We start from the raw sequence: 21,616 nt of genomic DNA on the forward strand, positions 1-21,616 counted from the left end.
TCAGCATATCAGCCCACTTTTCAGTTCCAGTGCACTGCCTGTTGCCGCTGTGCTGCCTAAAATGAGTTCAAACATCCCTCTGCACCAGAAATCACAGGGAAACTGTATTTCAAGGTAAGATTTTAAGACCTTACCTGTTAGGATTAATTTCTTTTTTTTTCCAACTGTCTGTGCAAACTCATTCCTCCTCTGTTTCAGCATGAAAGGTGATGGGGGTTTGTCAGAGCCGTAAGAGAAACCAGAAATGCATCCTTGGATCTGATTATATTCTCTTTCTTATTTGTGGAAAAAGCTTGATCTTGGACTAATGACCATTGAGATTTATCAACAATACCGTAGGCATAAAAACCATCACGCTTGAACAGTACAATTAATTCAGCCACATTGCACACATGCTATGCAGGAACTTATATTCTTTCCTATATAAAGGAGGGTCTGTTGTTTACACCATCAAGTATAAACCCCAGTTTTCTCAAGATGTACAATGTAGACCAAGTACTACCACCAGAATGTGAATGTCCCACTTTGTTGACTGGTGGGTACTTTCGTGGCGTGACCTTTAGGTTGCACAATGAGGGGCATCAGTTATCAAGAAGGCTGGGTAAGCGAAACACTGCTGGAGAACCTGGGATTTTCTTGTGTAGTCAGCCAACAAAAAAATGAAAAGAAAGAAACTGTCTGCTCTGAACTAACTGTGTAAGGTATACCTGTGTTAGCACAGCTTACCCTTGGTTTGTATTGTTATGTTGGTCATTTCAGACACATTGCAGCAACCACCTACCTTCACCTGCAAGAACATAAGAACATAAAGAACCATAAAAGGAAGGGTAAACAAATGTGGGCCATGAACTTCCCTATAAAGAACTGTGATATTATAATTATAATCTGGGGAGTTATTTTGCCTTTCATTTCATGATCAGTATGGATAATTATCTGGTCTTAGAGCAGTCTAACAAGCACAACATATGGAGGAAGCTGGCGTTAAGATTTAATTGGCTATGCACTAAACAAGGTGTAGCAGCAGCAGCAGCTTCCCAGCCCTTGATGAAGACAGCAATTCCTCCCAGCCGTCAGTAGCTATCTAAAAGTGAAGCACTCTTCCCTGCAATTTGTCTAGGTGCCCTCTAATGTTAGACCCAGGCACCCCGGAGGGACATTCATGCTGACCCACCCAGGTGCCTCTCCTGTGGTGGGACAAACAAGGTCTCCTGAAGTGCACACTCTTTCCTCCAGCTACTAAGGGAGCCCAGGCGACTTCCTTAATTTATTGGCAGTGGTGCTGTAGATGGGAGGGTGTAAGCTCCAGGGCACTGCAGGGTTGTAAGCAAGGAAAATATGACTTACGGATCATTCAGTATAGCTGAAGGAAAACAGTCTTTTGGGCACACTTAAACTAGATACTCTTCTTTCATGTGGCTAAAGTTACACAAGAGAAATTCTGTCATACTCACCAGTTTGTTTCGAGAAGTAATCCTCTCCCTTGAAGGTACATCTGCAGTCCTTCTCAGCCTTGCTGTTGACAGAACAATACTAATTTTGGGTTAACATGAAGGTTATTACATTGTAAAGAAACGTGTGTACTTGAGGAGAAAAATCTGCTTATGTGGGCAATGTAAAATATTTGAAATAACTTGTTTCCTCACTTGTAAGTGACTGCTTTTTTGTAGATTTTAAGAAGATGACATGGTGTCCCTGAATTATGAAATTAAAAGCCTGAATGGCATTAGTCAAACTAATGCCATTAGTTTCCACCTCCCTGAAGCCAGACTTTACAGCGTTTGTCTTCTCTCTGCTGGTCCGTTAGGAACACGCATATACAGCCTAAGCGTTACAGCAAAGACAGGTCTTTTTGGTGCCACAGCTCACACAGAACCTGCTAACTGCAGTACTTCCCCAATTGCCATGCACAGCAGAGGACTGACAGAGGATCAGGTCCAGAAAGCACCTTCCTGTCCCAACTTGGTTTGAGGACAGAAAATCCACATTTTAAATCAGCAAAACGAAGATTTCTAGGCTTCAAACAATTTCCCCCAATGAAAAAAAAAAGAACAGCAGAACTTTGTAATATATAACTTCGTAGCTGGGTGTAGCTCTGACAATCAAGCTGTAACATTTTTCACAGATGAAACCAAGATGTGACCAACACACAGTGTGCTGCTCGAGAAAGCAGATTTCAAGGTCTCCTAAGTTCCCTTTTCCTGCTTGAACTGAAATGCAGACACTCTCTCTCTCTCTCTTTTTAATGGAGCAACTGCACTTTCAACCACCCTTTAATTCTCTCTTTCTCTAGGAAATTCTGGAGTGCCTCTCTTATATTAAATTATTGCCGCTCTAGTGGAGAATAGAAGAGATCCCCTTATACTATTTTTGGTTCATTAAGTTTCTAATTACTTTGGTTGTGATATTGAAAAGCACTAATTAATGCTTTTAATGTGTAATATTAGTAATGCCCCACAGTTGAATTAATACAATTTTAAAGGAAAAATAGAAAGTATTTATTCCCAATGAAATATATAGTAGAATTAAAGGCTGAGAATATTTATAAATCACTTAAGACTAAAAAATATATAGAACTAATTGCTAGTATCTCATAGCCAGGCATTCTGAATCCATAAAATTAAACTGAGTATTTTAAAAACCATGAAATGGACTAAATAAAAAAAAAAAATCTCAGTTGAAACAATGATGAAACCTCTCAAACAGCCCAAACTCCTGTCTGTTGTGTCTGAGGCTTTTTAATATTTGGCTTTAAAGACACTGGGATATGCTTTCCAAATAGATTCCTCCTATGTAATTACTGAAGGGCAGTATTTAATTCTTGTTTTTAAACTTATATATTTGTAATTACATATCTGGATAAGTATAACTGCATCTCTGAGCAGCCTGTGTTTATAAACAAACATGCGCTTGAAAATAATTATTACAGCACTGCAGCATTTTCTTTTTTGTTTCACCTTTATGTCCCTGGCATATGCTTACAGTCTGAACTTCATTTTAACACAGAGCTTCCTTCATCAGAGGATTTGCTTAATTTTGGTACAGCTTATTGAAAATTTCAGACTGTGAGCACCAACGAAGAAGTGCTTGTAAAGGATGCTACTCTATATTCTACACAATGATTTGAAAAAAAAAACATTATCAAGCACGCATCACTTTCCATTTTAGCTTTTTGAGGCAGATTTGCAGATACTCGAATGTAACACAAAGGCAAAAGTGGATGTCGACTGGTTACACTGGAGTGACAGATGCACTGCAGTGCCAGGGCGGCACAGAGCAGCAGACCATGCTAGAGTCTCACCTGTAATTAGATATTGACTTATTGACTGTTGGAAGGAAGCTTGTGCTGCCCAGAATGCCACCGGGGAGCCTGAGCCCCACCTCCAGCTCCCTGTAATTAAAAAAACTCCTTTTGGGCTCTTGCCCCAGCTCTCCCAGAGGAGAGGCTCTGCCTCACTGGGGAAGGCAGCAGTGCTGGAGCCCTTCCCTGCTCCCAGGCTGCCCAGTCCCCCAGGGATGGGGTATCGCCAGGGCCAGGTACCCCCATGGGGTGCATCAGCAGCCGGAGCCCAGGCGCCCACGGGACATGTTCAGCTGCAGGTGGTGACCGGCTGAGTTAGTGTCCAGGTCCCCGGGGCCCCATTTCAGATGCGCTGTGCTGCTGCAGCGGTGACCTCACTTGTTCCTTACCCAGCCTAGACTTGGCAATCATTAACTTAGCTAAGTAAGAATATTAGCTTCCAAATATAGCTTGTCCACTAGGTTTTCAACAATCTCAACCGCATGAAATCTGATGACATGCTCTACACCAGCAGCCTGATTTTTCCAGCTTAGCTTAACTTTTCAATTTGCATACAACTTCCATATAATTTCAGTTGCAGCATCTCCCCTCTTCACTGCATCTTCCTTCCTTCCTTCTCCTCTGTTTGCACAGGATCTCACTGCTTTCTTCCAGCGTTTTGACTTTGGATCCCCCCACACTGTCTCACATCCACTTCCATTTATCTCCCTCCAGTTCTTAGCTGGTGTCATAGACAGAGCTCTCCCCCTTGTTTTTGTCCTCTCACTCCTCTGCTTGCTTCTGGTTCCACTTTCCCTTATCTCCTTAATTGCCTTATTCTCATTTTATGTCTTTAATTGCTCACTCTTGTCTGGCTCTTTATCATTTCAATAAATGCATCTGTTAATCCTCTTATTGCTTACAATCAATCAACCTCCCCTCCGCCTTCCTCCCAATAACTACTTATTATACATTTCTCTTTCTTTTAACCAGCAAGCAAGTCAGTTCTTGTTGCTTTGTAAGCTCAGTGAAAGCTCAGTGAAAACATAAGCTCAGGAGTCCTCCTCCTGCGGCTCCTTCTCCCTCGCCCGGCCTCTGCCCTCACCTGCAGTCAGCATTGCTTTTGTGGGAGCCCCGAATGCCCTCCTCTTCGGCAGCGCCAGCTCTCCGCTACACCTCCGTTTGCCTGGCAGGCACTTGCCACAATTGAGCTTCTCTCCCTGAGAGGTTATTCCCTCTGTTTTCCACAGCTCTACCCTCCCATTTCCCTTCCCTCACTCAACCAGCATGGCTTTTGGAGGTTCCTCTTTATCTCCAGACTCTGGAGATTGCTCTTTATCTCACCAGACTCCAGCACAGGTGGTATAAAGCTCTGTCCTTGTCCTCTTTCTTTTTTATGCCTTATCTCTGGGTAATCCCAACTGCAAACATAAAGTCAGCTGATGAACAACTTAAAGATTCAGTGCTATGTTCACATCAGTCTCTCAAGGTGAGATCAACCTGACCAAAAAGAAAAAGGTACAGTGTAGGTTTTTCCACCTGCAATCCAGACTCCCTTTACAGCTAATCCTATAGGAGATATCTAAAGCAGGTCAGATGAATGGCATCCAGAAAAAAACCTGTTTCCCTCCCCTACCTGAAAAGGGAGCCCAGCTGAGCTGATGGTGATGACCGCGCTGTGGACATTTAAAACTGGGCAAGATGAATCGCAGATCTGCTTTCCAAACATAGCCTTGCCCGTCTCTCTGATGTTTGCTCAGACAAGCCTCGCTCCCAGTTCAAGCTCAAGCTCGGCTAAACCAGACCACTTCATCATGCTGCTCCTCAGTTGCCGTTTAGGCCAATGTTCATATATGCCTACAACTGGGAGGACATCTTTGGTCCAGACCTCTTCCTGTGTCCTTATTCAGGCCATGCCTGAGCCTTGCGAGGTCTATTCTACAAATAATTCCTGACACAAAGTCTTTCTGTCTCCATCCATACAGCTAAGGCTCTCATCCAAGCTGTTGACACTTTGAATCGTGTTTACTGCCGAAGCGCATGTCCTGCCCTTAGTAAGGGAGCTGCCTGCGCACAGCTGCAAAACCAGTGCACCTTCAAAATTCCCCTTTTCCTCGCAAGAAACACTTGGCAGGGGTTAGACTTCCTTTTGTGTGGGCAAATACTGTCTCACCGATGCCTCGTGGCTGTGTGCACCACCTCCTCCATTAGGTCAGGAGACGGGCTGTCCCATGCGACTTCACTGTCTGGCATGGTGTCTGTCCGGCTCCTTGTCCATGACCAGTGCTTTTATATGCTACAAATTAATAGATCTAAAATGGCAACAGCAGCCACCAAGTCACGACCAGCATTTGCATAATAATATAAAAAATGGTAGACTTAACCTTAAGAGGCACAGCTGTAATTCAGAGATAATGTGTGCTGTTAATAGTGCTGGGAGAAATCGAATGGATTTGTCACTCTTTTGATGATCCTGCCACTTCTTAGAAGCATTGCAAGTTAGTTTATTAGTATCTGAAAATGTTTGTTTTAAAGTCAAATAGTGTTTTGACCATGTTACAACACACACTTAAAGGGGTAGCTTTAGACTTGCACTTTTCACTTACTTTCTCTTCTTGCAGTGACTAACAGTGTAACCTTAATTTTATGCTAACCGTGCTGATTTTTTACATATGCTTTCTTATTAAATATAAGAGGAAAACTGCAGCCAAATAGCCTACCCCTTTAAAATCCAGAGGGTTAGGGGAGGGGGCAAGCAGTTATCAGACTAGTTTGGGATAGTGGCAAGGGCTTCCTCTCCTGGGAAAGAGGAGCTGAAGAAAGAGGTGGGTGTCTGCTAGTCATCTTTGAATCATGCACCTTAGGAAGTCTGCACAGACTATATTCTGGAGTGTTCAGTGGAAATGTTTATATTGAGGGTTTTTTCTTCTGAATGTTGTGTTGAATAAATTTGTATCCTTACAGAAACTCTAACACAGACAGATCAGTCCTTACTTACAAGAAGCTATTATTCTGAAACAGTATATGGGAATCTCAAGTAAGATCATTCAGTGCTATTGCCTGATTTGTTTTTTTCTTTATTCTCCATAAACCTTTTTGAGCATGTATTACTGTGTTCTGAGTTTAAACATTCTTCTCAACGTTTAGCTGCTTTGCTCTAAAATAAATTAAATTCATTACAGATGTGCTGAAGAGGTCAGGAATGCAAAAACTGGCTTGTATTCTGATTTTCACTCTCACCATTGGTAGAGTATTTTAGGACATACATGTGGGAGTGTGAGAGAAAAGGCAGGTATTAAACTGCTGGAGTGACATTTAATAGCTCTGGTATTTTCTGGAGACTCTGTAAATTGTAATGAAAATTATCTTGAATGTGTCGTGCAATGAATCTCTTTGCGAAAGATACTGTATGGGTTGGAGAAAAAAATTGCATGAAAATGAAAATTCTGTTAAAATACCTAAGACCAAAATTCTCTCCTTTTGTTTTTAAAGTTGAAATCAGAAGACTTAGTTCCGTAGTTTAAACTGAGGGATGGAAAGAAATTATGCTGCAGGCACTACTGTAAGTTCAGTGAGCTTTATTTAACTTGTGACAACAGCAAAATGCTCATGAGAACGAAATTAGGTGGCTGCCATTTAAATGTGTTAGTAACTGCATCATGCTCTGTTGAAGCTGAGATGGCTAACAGATTTCTTTTATTTCAGATAAGTATAAAATAAATTGAGCTCTTTTGGTAGCTGAAATAAAAGGAGTACTATATTCTGAACAGGCATATGCAGACTGATTAAAAACGCTATTCTACGTGTTAATGGAGATTTGAACACACATGACAAAAAAGAACAAAATGCCTGGTTCTTGGCTACCCAGAGAAAAAGATGGGGTCCTAGCAGCAATTGTTATGTGGAAAGTGGGTTGGAAGTATCTTCTGTCATCTAATTCTTGCTCAGTACAAGAAAGTGGTACTTTGCTCATTCTTTGTACATAAACAGTGTGGCACCAGAGATACATTAGTCTGTCATCATCGTTTCATCCTAACTGAAACAATATACAGAACATCAAAAGTCATTAGCTAGGATTCAACGAACAGTAATTCACAAGTACAGTGGTACTTCGCTCTCCTAATGTTGCTGATGTTCTACCTTCAGGAGGCAAAATCAGAAAGGGTAAGTATCTTGCTAAGGTGATGGTGACACCTACCTTGTGTTGTAAAGTAAAGGGAAAGAAGGTCACAACTCAGCTTGGCAAATGGACACAAAGAACTATCATCATGACAGTTGTAAATAATAGTTTTGTGTAGGTAAGTAGTCCCAGCTGCCCTCTCTTCAGTGGTGAATGCGTGCGATAGCCATGGTTCCTATTTGTAAAGAAATGCTTATTTATGCAGCCATATGGGTATTTTTTTAGACTAAAACTTCATCTAATTTCTACAGCTGAACTATTTTAAGTATTTTTAATTGCCAGTGTTATTTCATTCAAACCTACCTATGTTTCTGCTTCCTTGCTGTTTAGACCTGTAGTCAAAGTAGGAACAACTGTAATAAGCTAGAGACCAGGAATCGAGCATGGAAACCTGTTTATTTACAAAATGTAGAAAGTCCTCTTCTCATGGGCACTCAGTATATTTTACAAGCAAATACTCCTGGCATAAACCCCACTTGGACTGCTGAAGGATGTTAACACAGAACCACTGCCTTTACAGACACCTCACACACTGGTACCAGTCTTAAGCTCCACTGAAATACAGTTGCATCTTCTCTCGAGTTTTCACCGACATTGCCAAGATTCTAGCTGCTGCTGGAACAGCTGTACTGGCAAGGGTCTGTAATGAGGTGTAAAAAAAACCACAAACCAAGCCTGCAAACTACTAGTGAGGAGTGCGACTTCCAGGCTAAGCTTGCTGGGAGCAGAGCCCAGTGGCGAGGGATGCTGCCCATGCCAGCAGGGCCTCACACCTGGGGAGGGCCAAGCTCCTCTGAAACCCATTTTCAGCAGCAACCAAGTGCCCCAGGGAGGACAGGTGGCCCCTGCCATCAGAGGGACATGCGTAGGGAGGGCTGGCACAAGGAGAGGCGGCCTCTGCGACGAGAGGGACACGCACAGGGCTGGCCGGAGCAGCCCATCTCCCCGCCATAGCAGGTTCCCTCTCCACGGGAGGCTCAGGCCCACAGTGTGCGGTGCTTCGGGACAAGAGTGGGCTCTGCAGGGCGCGTGGTTTTGCCGTGGGTGGGAGTGCGCTCTGCGACCGCCCCCCTTCCAGAGCGCTGGGACTCGAGACAAAACGGTGCCTCCCTCACACCCCGGCAAAAAGAGAGGCGCTGTCGTCGGCTAGGAACTACAGTTCCCGACGTGCCCCGCGCGAAGCCAGCCTGCACCGGAAGGAGGCCGGAGCGGAGGGCGGAAGGATCTGGCTGCGCCAGCACGCTGGGACACGTAGTCCGCAAGCGGCCACCGCCCAGGGCCGTGTCCCACGAATTTGAAAATTCCCGCGGTGGCTGCGGAGGCTCTCGCGAGAACTCCGCCCCCCGCCCCGCCCCCTGCCCGGCGCGTGAGCGAGCGAGGTGGGTGCCGGGCGCGCGCGCGCGAAGCGCGGGGGGGGGGGGCGGGGAGCGGCGCGGAACGGAACGGAACGGAACGGCAGGGCACGGCGCGGGGTGCGCGCGGCAGCGCAGGAACCGCTCGCGGGGCAGGCGGAGGCCGCTATAACCGTTGCGGGAGATGCCGGCGCCCTCCTCGGCACGTACGGGGGGGAAACGGGCTGGGGGGGTGGGCGGGCAGCAGGGAGCGGCGCGGGGAGAAGGAGGAGGACGCGGAGGCGGCGGTCGTGGCGGCGGCGACGCCACCCGCCCGCCCGCCTTCCTTCCTTCCTTCCTTCCTTCATTCCTTCCGTCCGTCCCTCGTACCAGCCGGTACCGGGCCCTCCTGAGGCGGGTAGGCCGCCACCGCCGGCGCTGGCGCAGCGCGGGCCCAACGGGGCCCCTGGGCGGGCCTGGCCGCCGTCGCCCGGCCCCTTATGTAAGTGACCCCCCCCCGGTTTGCGGTCCCGTGCCCCCGCACCCGTGGCCCGGCCGCGGCAGGGAAGGCCGGGGCGGCCGGCGGCGCGGCCTGGGCAGCGCACATGGGAGCCGGCGGGGGCGGCGTGGGAGGCTCCGCGGCTGGGGGGCGTGGGAGATGGGGCGGCCGCCGCCGGGAGGTTTTCCTTCTGCCCGGCCACTCGCTCCTCCGGTCACTTGCTGGAGGATTTTTCTTTTCTTTCTTCTAATTTTCTTTTTTTTTTTTTTCCCCCTCTCCCCCCTCTTGGTGTCGTTTTCCAGGAGGAGGGAAATTCGCTGTCTCCGTAGAGCTACCTTAGCCACGTTAGACAGGGACTGCAGCTGTTGAATGAAAGTCTAGTCGATTTAGAGAATAACCATAGGAGGTAGCTGGGTAAACTGGCGCTAGTGTCAAATTCTGATCTGTGCTGGTTTAGTTTTATTTTTTTCCATTTCAAGGGAAACCAAACCTATGGTCTGCATCAGATACAGGATCTTAGCTGCTGGGGCCTGTTGGGATAGAGAGCTGAAATTCTTTTTTCTTCTCACCTTCTGCTGTAGATCTGTGCTTCTCTGAGAGCTTGTGGAGCTTCCGTGCAAACTCTGCAAGACAATCTGTAGGCTGCACTTGAGTGAAATAAGGCTGATAGTGGAGTTTGGACACAGATCCCCTCTGTTATGCTAGTGGCCCTTTAGACTAAAAGTTAGGTTTTGGATTAAGTGTAGGGGTTTTACCTAAAACATTGCGGGGAGGATAAGCATGTCTGAGGTGTACTGTAGACAGGATTACACTGTGTCAAGGTGTGAGCTTTCCACCAGAGAAGAATTCTTTCTGAGATGGTGGGCAGTTTTGGGGTGGTGAGTGGTTTGATTTTAACTGCAAATCTCCTGAGTAGAGCATCTTAAAATTTGATTTCCAATTTGACCACACAAAGTTCTGTGCTCTTGGCCTGTCCAGGTAGGCAGCAGCAAAGGCAGGTGACTCAGGGTGACTCTTGGAGAGTATGCAGATGAGAAGTTTTCCTGAATGCTATGACCTGCCCTACTGGAAGATACTTGTTCACTCTTTTTCTTAAAACAATCTTGCTACTGCTGTCATCTATTGTATCAGTAATCATGAAGTGCTTGCCACACAGACTTGTTTTTCAGACATCTCCATGCTTATTACCAAAAAGATGTATTTTTTTATTCACTATAATCCTATATGCTCTTTTTGGAATTTTGTGCTGTTTTCTAAAATTCCTTGATAGATGTTGCTATTGTCAATGTTCTCTCTTAAAGGAGTATTGACCAATGAAATATTTTAAAATAGGCTACTTTAGAGGAGGAAAGTGTTGATTGTTCAACGTATTCATTAATGATCTGGATGATGGGGCAGAGTGAACCCTCAGCAACCTGTCTGATGATCCAAAACTAAGAAGAGTGGTTATACACGTATGGGTTATGCTTCCATCCAGAGGGACTCTTGACAGGCTGGAGAAGAGGGCTGAGAGGAACGTCATGCAATTCAACAAGGGAAAGTGCAAAGTCCTGCACCTGGGAAGGAGCAACCCCATGCCCCAGTGTTTGCTCGGGGTTGCCAAGAGGGAAAGCAGCTTGGCAGAAAAGACCCCGGCTGTCCTGGTGGACACCAAGTTGACAGTGAGCCAGCAACGTGCCCTTGTGGAAAAGGCGACTTAGGGCATCCTGGGCTGCATAAGGAGGAGTGTCTCCAGTGGATGGAGGGAGGTTATCCTTCCTCTCTGCTGAGCACTGGTGGGGCCACACCTGAAGGGCTCTGTACAGGTCGGGGCTCTGCAGTCTCAGGAGAGAGAGATGGAGGTACTGGAGAGAGTCCAGCAAAGGGCTGCAAAGACAGTTAGGGCGGACTGGAGCACCTCTCCTGTGATGAAAGGCTGGGAGAGCTGGGACTGTTGAGCCTGGAGAAGAGAAGGCTCGGCGGGATCTCATGAATGCAGATAAATACCTGAAGGGAGGGTGTAAAGAAGATGGAGCCAGGCACTTTCCAGCGGTTCCCAGTGAGAGGACCAGAGGCAGTGGGCACAAAATGAAACATTTAAAAGATACACCAACCCGATATATTTGTATTAGTATTTGGTATTATGGGTTACTCATAAAACATATTCACTAAGCCATTCAAATTAAATTAAGCCAGAGTACTGGTTAAGTTCTGGGGCTTTTTGTTCTCTGGAGCCCCTAGATAGAGTGCAAAAGTTCATCCCACTGTCACTTTGAAATGATGACAAGTACCAAAAGCAAACCCAACACAACTACTGCAAATAAGTTGTCCCAGTTGGAACTTTATTTGTGCTAGTTGTGAATGCTGGCAGAGCAGTCAGGCTGGCTGACTGCAGCAGCATCCTGCAATACTGGCTTTGCCATCAGCAACTTTTTTTTTCAAAATGTTGACTTGTGCTTAGTACAGGACCCTGACTTAGACTTGCTGAGTTTCGCATGTTCATTGCTTTCATGCTGGCAGAAGATGCGGGAACATGTATCTCCTGTAGAGTGCTTGTGATGCGAAATACAGTAGATTCCAGTGCCCAGGCTTTAGAGCATAACCTTTCTCCACAGAAGTACAATTCATATAACCTGTGTTTATTTGGAAACATTTCCCTTCCGTAGCTTGGTGGGAAGCTTCAAAACCTAGCTGTAACATCCTATGATGTAAGGAAAATAGGTTATTAGTGCACACTGGAAAAAACAGTCTTAAAGGTTTATTTACAGGAGAACACATATGGTACAGTTAATGCAATAGGCTTTTTGTGTACATTTAAGTGTCTGGTTGTACTGGTTTGTAGCATAGAGTAAGGGTTCTGTTTGATGCCTGAGTTGGTCAGCATGTGTAACACCTAAAAATAGTGTGCTACGTATAATATCTTCCTTTTCAGACTTTGTGAAGAAAGCTGTTTAAACAAGATAATTAAATCTTTCTTCCAGAGGCTATTTTTTGGTGACCACTAAACTTGCAAAACACAGTTACTTAAAGGAGTTTGCATTTCCATGTGTATGGAATATCTCTTATTTAGCCTCCCATTTAATATTCTAAATCACTTCAGCTTTCAGGTTTTTCCACAACAAAATCTGTCTTGACATACTGAAATGTGAACTGTTTGTGGAGCACCTACAGAAGTGTGGAAACTGTCTGAAAGGCCTAGGCATTTTTGTAAAATACTGCAGAGATCTGATAAAGAGAGGCAATAGAAAGGAAGGGATTGGAATAAGGAGGATGAGGATTTAATATAGAAAAAAAAATAATTCAGTGTTTTCAAGTGCTGTGTTATATTTATATCGTAAGTATATGGAAAACTACTTTCTGATTGATGACCTATGAAAGTCTGTATTGCTTATAATGTGAAAATGTCAACAGTACATTTTCTGGAAGAATTTTGAGAATTAAGATGATTAAGAGCTTAGTATTCCTTAATGTTCAAAATAAATATGTAAAAAGTGAACAAGACATAAATGATGTGTGAAATCTGCTAGAAGACAATTGACAATAAATAATCTATAAAATCAAGGGAAGAGAGAAATGGAAACTTATGCATCTTGCTGGGAAGATTTTTAAAATACGATTTTTCTCAAGTTGCATCTTACTAACTTATGTGACTAGACTTGAACTCAGTGGCTTGGGTTTTTTCCCTGTTATTTATCTTGTCAATAGCTCTATGTCAGTTTTTGTTGATGATCTCAAAGACATCAGAAAAGCGCAAGATTCTCCTTTTGCTCTGCTGAGAGATCAAAAACTGTCCTGAGTACCATTTTTTTTAGGAAAAGAGCGATGTATACAGGCGATGTATAGGAGATTTTTTACTGCATACTGATGAAACTTCTGTCCGTCTCAAAGATATTTATGGCTGATGTGCATCTATTTTTGCCCCTTTTTTTTTTTCCTTTATTTACAGTGAAGAATGCGAGACCTAACAGCTCAAGTAACGAGCAGTTTGCTACAGTTTCCAGAGGTGACTATTCAGGCACTTGGGGAAGATGAGATAACCCTAGATTCTGTACTGTGTGGGAAGTTTTCTGGAGGTGAGCATTTTCCTTTAAATTTTTCTTGGTATAAAGTCATGATTGCCTGGAGGTTGCCTGAAGCATAAGGTCATGGTATCAGCTGTGTCAAGTGTGTGCCATTAAGGTGCATCAGGTTTAGAGAGAACAAAAATGGTGTTTTAACAATTAAAACCGCTAGTATTAAAACATTAGTATAGTTAAACTTTGAAATTACAACAACCTGCACCAATCTTGTGCTAGTAAAATAATTTACGTAAACATACTGAGTCAGTGAGCCCTCCTCAATTGTTAATAAAATAAAAGGCAGTTTTCAAAAAAGTAATATTGTTTTGGATCATATTTATTTCATAGAATCATGGAATGGTTAGGGTTGGAAGGGACCTTCAAAGGCCAACTAGTGCAACCCTGCTGTAAGGAGCAGGGACATCCCCAACCAGATCAGGTTGCTCAGAGCCTCATTCAACCTGGCCTTGAACGTTTCCAGGGATGGGGCATCAACAGCCTCTCTGGGCAACCTATGCCAGTGTTCTACAACCCTCAGTGTAAAAATTTTTTTCCTAATATCCAATCTAAATCTACCTCCCTCTGTTTTGAAACTGTTACCCCTAGTCCTGTCACAACGGGCCCCACTGAACAGCCTCTCCCCATCTTTCCTGTAGGCCCCCTTGAGGTACTGGAAGACCGCTGTAAGGTCTCCCCAGAGCCTTCTCTTCTCCAGGCTGAACAGCCCCAACTCTCTCAGCCTGTCCTCATAAGAGAGGTGCTCCAGCCCTCTTATCATATTTGGGGCCCTCTGGACCTTCTCCAACTGGTACCAGCTCAAGCTCTATGACCATCATAACATCACATGCAGAAATAATTCTTCTACAGTGTTACAGAGGCAAAACCCCCTGCTTTTTCTTTTCTAGTCTGAATAAAACCAGAAGGAAGAGGATAAGACCATTAAGTGCTGCAGCCATATTTCCAAAGTATTTAATAGGATGCAGATGAGTACCCAGTGAGAGTTGCTGAAAGTGGCTAAGCAGATTAGGTAGTTGACTTTTTAGGTGATCTGAAAGTAGAGCTGGGTGCCTGCCTTGATGTCTAGACTTCTGTTCAGACCAGGTAGAATCTGTCTACCTGAGTGTAAATACAGTGATTGAGTTAATACTTCTTTGAGTTTGAAGTAGTTCAGTGAAACAAAATGTGTTAAATTCTTTCTGTGATCAGCACATGTAAAAGTTTAAATTTACTTACAGAGTGCCCATTTTAAGATAATTTCTTGTTGAAGTCCAAATCTCTGCCCAACGTAGGCATGTGCAGAGTAAAACTAATAAACTAGGAATGAATTGGTTTAGATATGTTGTATTTGAAGCATGCTTTAAGACTTATATTCCTGTGTGCACTTAGATGATTTCTAGCAAAACCAAGCCAAATATGGTGTAAAGACCACAGATCAATATATTTTAATTTTTATCCCGAACAATCAAAATTCTTCAGTACGGGAATGACAGGTACAAATGCAAACTAACAAAGTGGTTCATTTTAAGATGTATGGCTTGAGGATTTCAGTGGGTGATTTTAACAACTGACCAGAATTGACTGCCTTGACTTTTCAGTTGTTTTCAGTCTTCTATTGGAAATTTGCTTTAGTCAGCTTTCTTTTCTCTTACAGGGAGAAACAGCCTGGCATGGTTGGCATGTGGTCCTCAACTTGAGGTAGTGAACTCTGTGACAGGAGAGCGTCTTTCAGCATACCGTTTTGGTGGAGTCAGTGAACAACCTCCCACTGTTCGTGTGGTAAAGGAGTTTTCCTGGCAGAAGAGAAGTGGACTACTGGTTGGGTTGGAAGAAGCAGAGGGAAGTGTTCTCTGTCTGTATGACCTTGGAATATCAAGAGTGGTTAAAGCAGTTGTTCTTCCAGGAAGGGTATGCACTTTTTAATCACAGAAACGAAGCTTTTACATTGTTAGGTGCTGCATAATCCTGTTTCAGGAAAAGCTCTGGAACAGTCTGGAAAAGTCTCTTTGTAGGAGGTATTTTTTCTATGTTGCATTAACGTACTATTACTTCAGAGTATCCAGTCAAGAGAGCCTTGATGTGAAATCTTGGGCTTAATGGTACCATTATCTTTTGATTTTACTGATAGTACACCAAGTTTTCTGGTTTTATTGTAGTGGACATAATTACCTAATTCTCTAGTTCCAGAAAAAGGCATTGAAAAGTATCCTTTTTTTGGCCAGAGTGAAAAAGAAAAAAACCCCACTCTTTAAAGTGTCTGTAATATACCTTTCCTAAATGCGGAATTCCTGCCAGAAATACTGTCTTTAAAATATCTCATACTTCAATAGTTGTGCTGCACATGACTTAGACACATTCCCATGAATCTCAGACTAGCAAGCAGGTGGCAGAACACGCTTTTTATGTTGACTTAGGGTATGCAAAAAGAGCCTTTAGTGAGTTATGTCAGATTGTTGAGAGACTGACTTCCAATCTGCAATCTTTGAGTCTTTGCTTATTGAATATTGTGTTTGTGTAGATGGGATACATGGGTGTATTGTTTTTTCTGTCTTCTGTAACCCATAAACTGAAATGATGCGCTGTCCCCTAGTCTCGTTATCTTAATGTAAACAAGAATCAAGTTAATAGAACATCAAGATTAACTATATTTTTAGCATTTTGGAATCTTCAACAATAAATACTTATTTATTACTCAGCTTTCATAATGCTGTTTGATTTGACTTGCTAGAATACAGGTGGAGTTTTGTTTGTAATGCTACAGTGTGATTACTAGTAGTAAGCAGTTGTATTGTGGTAATTTCTAAAGATATGAGTGGAGCTTGGTGCTCCACTGTGTTAGTTTGCCTATCATCTTACAAAATCTTGGAGTTTTAGATGGAAAGGCAAGCTGTGTGCTGACATAAGCATATAATCAACAAGTAAATTAAATTTGTGAAAAATGACATAGCTTTGTTAAGTTTATTTCTTAAATCTAAACTGCAAATAGAAGGAAAGATTAATAAGGATCATGTCCATTTTGAGCCTGTGTCTACACAAGTGATTCAAATAGAATGTAGTTTTAAGTATCGGTTCTGTTGGAGTTTTTCTATACCACAAAAGTGGTTCAGGAGAAAATATGAAGAAGTCTTGAGGTGGCGGAAGTTGAATTTTACAATAAAGCCAAAGCTTTTCTGAATTTTTGCTCTTATGCCCTGAATGCTCTTGATTACAAGCACTTTTGATCAGTTCCTTTCATTTTCCTTCCTGTCTTTTTGCTGTTAGTTAGATCAGCAGAGACAGGACACAGATATTGCTAGTTGGACTGTTGACTTCTAAGTTGTGAATGGGAATAAGGGTAGGCAAAACCAGGAAGATAAAACTTGCACTTGGCCGCTGTCTGTATGTTTTGAATTTATTCTGTAACTTATACTTCCAAATTGTACATTACATAATATGCATTTTTAATCTGCCTGAATGTTTCTCTGATTTTTCACACTGATTATTTTTAGAAGTAAAATGCAAATCTATTCTTAACATCACTTCCTGCAGTTTTTATCATTACAGTTTTAAAGCTTTATTGAGCACCTTAATTTATGGACTATTTTCTGTGTGTATATCTTCTGTGGACAACTAAGTTGCCCACGTTAACACTAACTTAGAGAAACTCTGGTCCAAGGTGTCAAGCTATTAGTATGTTAATGCAGACTGCCTTTTAGTGTAAGAGTAGATGTGTAATGATTCAGAGAGTAAATGAATGAGTTAAAAAAAAACAAGTTCACAAGCTTAGAAAGAATTTGGGGTTTTTTTTTTTTTTTATTTTTCTTTATTTTGGTGCAAGCATCCCTAACTGCCCCCTGCATGTACATGTGGAATGCAGCAGAAAACTGAAGATGTTAATGGAATATTATTTGAATTGGATTCTAGTGAAAGCAAATCTGAATTAAAAACATTAGTTATATTAAATTGGTTTATAATGGTTCTATGTTTCCGAACTATTGAATGATATTTTCACAAATTTTCCTGGTTTGTATAAGGGAGAAGGATTGCATTCAGATTCAGTGAGCTGAGAAAAGTTTTCTTTGTTCATTCCCAGAAGGAGTTGGCAGTAGTCTAGGAGAATATGAAAAGCCAGTGCATAGCGCAGTGGAAAAATATGCAGTTTTAGGAGCTTCTACATGGAAAATAGAAGTGTTAGAACTGGGAAACATTTTTGGAAGACTGTATGCAAAAATGGAAAAGATTCATTTGGAGCCAGTTGTATAATGCAAAAAAAAAAAATCATAGAAGTTTGAAGCAACACTTGAACTTTGTCTAATTCTGCAGCAAGATATGTACAATATTTCTGCTTTCCTCATAACAATCATAAAGACTTGCAGTAGCAAGAATTCGAATAATCAAAACACGTTTGATAGTTGTTAGAGTAGCAGAGAAGATTGGAAATTCAATTTGATTTATAAGACATCTGAAACAAAACAAAGTTGTTTAAATTATGATAGGTACTTCTAAGATTAGAGTTCTTGTGACCAAGGTGAAAGGTAAATTCTGAAGTAGATTGCCAGGCAGTGTAGTCATAGCAAGTGATTGATACGGGAGAGGAGAAAACTTTGGGGACTTTGGGGCTTACGGGTTTGGTTATTTTTTCCCCACTTCTGGGAGTTAAAAAAATAAATATATATATATTAAAAAAAATGGACTACCTTGTGATGCTCACTTCTTTGTTTATTTTGATGTGAAACTTTGTTGTTAATGTAGAGCTTCCTGTTTTCATTGTGTTGCATTTTGTAAGAAGGCTAAATGACAACCTATGTTCTTTTATTGTATAGCTTTAGTGCAGGAGTTTTCATGTGCTTGTAGCTGCTAGAGCAGTCAGTATTGTCCTGGGATGTGTTGCAACATGTGCTGAAGGGTCTGTCTTCACCTTGTGATAAAGTTGTGAGCAGAGTGCTTTGCATGTTAAAGAGCCATGTGCACTTCTTCCTCAGCTGGAGTTAGCTTTTTATTTAACTGCTGTTCCTTTTGCCATTGTTTTAGGTGGGCTTTTAAAATTTTTGTTAACGTTCATAGAGGTGCTGCTGTGCATTTAAAACTTTTTAAACTTTATCTAGTTGTTATTTTTATTCTAAATGAAATTAGGTGTAAATTTTCTAAGAATGTTTAATTCCTACAGAAATTATGTGGCTACTATGCAACTCCACTGCTGCCTTGTCTGACTTACAGCCATGATTTGTACTAATACTTGTTTGACAAGAAGGCATAGATTGTGTCACAGAGCTGATGGACTGTGAGCAGTGGAAGAACTAGATTTAGTCTTGTCTTTCTTACTTAACTATCTTAATTATGGTAAAGTTTCTAGCGTATAACTGATTTTCTATGTTTTCTTAGAGTTATTTATTTCTAAGTAGGAAATCAAAATTTGTAAGCTGCAGCAATAGAATGCACTATTTAAGTTGATGTTAATACAGTTAGATAACTGTAGGAAATATAGTAAATGGAAGGTAGTAGCAGATTTTTGTACAGGGCTTTTATTTTATTCTTTTCTTATTGATATAATTGGAAACAATGCTTTGTTTTTAAGTCTTATGATCCTGTATTTATTTTCTTGTTTCTGATGTGCTAATTCTGGTTTCACTTTTAAATTATTTCTATTTAGCTTGTCAAACAGCTTAAATATTAACTTGTAGTTTTCCTGTAGGTAACTGCTATAGAACCCGTAACTAATCATGGAGGAGCCAGCGTGAGCACTCGGCACCTACATCAGAGTCTGCGATGGCTCTTTGGAGTGGCAGTAGTGGCTACAGATGTTGGTCATCTACTTCTGGTTGACCTTTGTTTGGATGATTTATCTTGCAGTCAGAATGAAATAGAAGCATCAGGTAAGCTTGCAGTGTTTAAAATTGAATTTAAAAGTAAGAAAACGGTTGTCTTTTAAATAAACAATATACATCTCACTTTGAAGATACTAGTGTGCAGACATTTATGACTACTGATTACAGATAGGTGTTTGACATCATAGAGTTCTGAACGGATTAAAAATGAGAGTGGCTTTAATACTGCTTCTAATATTATAAATGGCCCCCTCCTTATGTCCTATGTCACTATGATTCTTGCCAGGGAGGTGTAGGAATTTTACCATCTGAGTCAGTGCAGCTGTCTGATAGAATGTAATGTCGGACGTGCACTATTTCTTGGGAACGTTCTTTTGCTTCTGTTAATTGACTTGGGGCAAATTTTGAGTTTGTTTTTTTAAATAAATCCGACTTACCAAAAATCATGCATTTGGATAAATGAAATCTCAATTTTTTGTATTCAGATTGCACACAATTGTTTTGGTTATTATAACAGTGGGTTCAGGAGTTGATGTCACTTCACACAGCTTCATCTTGAGGCCCAAGCTCCTGATTTACAGAGTCCAAGAAGAATTTGTCTATGAAGGTTACACTTCCTGATTTTGAAATATGAGCAAGAACACCTGTCCGATCAGAGAGTTCTTATGTTCTTTGAATACATACAAAATGGATGTAGCAAAAAAAGTGTTACGTAAATGGGTATTTTGCCTGGGATGGTAGAATCAGATTATAGAATCACGTTGGTGTTTAAAATGCAACCTAAGTGGCATAACACATTCATGCCTGGTTTTGTGTGTATAGATCTAGAAGTTGTCACTAGAATTCCTGCTGAAGTTCCGCAAAGAAGAGAAACTGTGACCAGACAAGGGAGACATCTCTGTTTTCAATTACAAAATCCTTCAGGAACAGCAATATCAACCCTGTGCTACATAAGCAGAAGCAACCAGCTCGTTGTGGGTTTTTCAGATGGCTACCTTTCACTATGGAATATGAAAACTTTGAAGAGGGAGTAAGTAGGACTTCACACTTGACCATGCCTGGAGGTGCAGGGGTCTCAATTTTTTGTTTAAGGAAGTATGTTAATTTAAAGAGAACTTTTTCAGGGACTGAAATTTTGAGTATAATCTTGAAGTGTTTAGAAATCCTCTTCTGAAATAACTGTGAAGTCATACATGGATTAAGTGGACTGCCTTCTCCCCAGTGGACTGGAATTGTTTTCTTTATTGTGCCTGTGGATTGACGAACTGTGGAAAGCATGCTGCTTTGGGTTATGTCAAGCAGTTAGGATGCGATACAGCTGATTTCTATAAGGCAGTTTGTTCTCTTAAGTAGTATTCAGTGAAAGCAGGAAATATGTCTATTTCGATTAAACAAATTTTAGAAATTATTTTTCAGAAACAGTTACTGCAATTAGGGCATAAATTGAAAGGCTTAAGTATGTTAATAATGTGATTTTGGTGATAATGTTCTTTAAAGTGTGCAGGATGAAACTAGGGAGACATGATATATCCATAGCTGATCTGAGCCTGAACTTGTATTCTTTCCTACATTCCAGCCTTGACCAAAGTAGGAGATTGACCCATTCTAGGTCATTCATATGAATGAAAGTTTGCTTGGAACACTTGAAGATTAGAATAAGGGACATGTAAATTTATAAGCAATAGAGAGTATTAAAAATCTGCCAAAGAGCAATCTCACTTGAAATAGTTGTCTAAATTCAGGTAGCGATTCACCTAAGCAAATCTGCAGTGACTCACCAGAAACTATTGGATACATAAATAGACAGTGGAGGAGTAATTAGGTGGCAAAAACAGATTGTGAAGGTAAAAATAAGGTTCAGAAGTCTGGAAGAAAAATGCTTTACATAGTCCAGTAAAGAAATGAGAGACTACTTCTGTTTGGCACTGTTTTAAATTTGTTCAGAAGATATGCTCCGTTTTCAGTACTGAAGTAGGAACAATCTTTTGCCTGGTAGCTGAAGTAATCATTTATGTTCCTCCTCAGGCAGAGGAGGCCATAAACCCAGGTTATTGCATTTGATGGACAGTAATTTCCTCACTTTTTGACTGTTGCATAGAAAGTAGTGTCTTCCTTGACTCACTTGTTTGAGATATGAGATGGAAGTATGACTTTCTGTACTTAGAAGATGTAAGGATAAGCTCCTTTCTCAGAAGATGGTTCTACCCTTCTACAAACAGTTAAGGCCAGTAAGGCTCACCTTTTTTTCTATTTTTTTTCTCCTTTTTTCTTTTTTTAAACCCGTAGGCACCACTCTCAACTTGAAGGAGGAAGGATTCCCGTCTATGCTGTTACTTTTCAAGAGCCTGAGAATGATCCTCGCAATTGTTGCTACTTGTGGGCTGTTCAGTCTACACAGGAAAGGTGAATAGTAACTTAAAATGAGCCACTGAGTTAATTTTTTTAAAAATATATTTGTTCACATACAGTTACCTGTATATTTGTTTTGTTT

General features: G+C 41.6%; 1 protein-coding gene across 5 annotated transcripts in view; it reads left to right on the forward strand.

Moving 5' to 3' along the window:
• Positions 1-8,716: 8,716 nt before the first annotated feature.
• LOC104478270 (protein ELYS) overlaps positions 8,717-21,616 on the forward strand; it is an 85,345-nt gene continuing 72,445 nt past the window's right edge. For 3 of the 5 annotated variants that reach the window (XM_086745457.1, XM_086745454.1, XM_086745456.1), the window contains exons 1-6: positions 8,890-9,011; positions 13,213-13,339; positions 14,976-15,229; positions 18,993-19,173; positions 19,948-20,155; positions 21,412-21,528. In XM_086745457.1, the coding sequence (XP_086601583.1) occupies positions 13,219-13,339; positions 14,976-15,229; positions 18,993-19,173; positions 19,948-20,155; positions 21,412-21,528 (881 nt within the window). In that variant the 5' untranslated portion in view covers positions 8,890-9,011; positions 13,213-13,218. Of the gene's footprint in view, positions 8,837-8,889; positions 9,012-13,212; positions 13,340-14,975; positions 15,230-18,992; positions 19,174-19,947; positions 20,156-21,411; positions 21,529-21,616 lie in introns of those variants that run through there. The other 2 variants (XM_086745455.1, XM_086745458.1) reach the window with 2 other exon arrangements.

The sequence above is a fragment of the Chlamydotis macqueenii genome, chromosome 3, assembly GCF_036417535.1.
Source record: "Chlamydotis macqueenii isolate bChlMac1 chromosome 3, bChlMac1.mat, whole genome shotgun sequence".
Lineage (NCBI taxonomy): Eukaryota > Metazoa > Chordata > Aves > Otidiformes > Otididae > Chlamydotis > Chlamydotis macqueenii.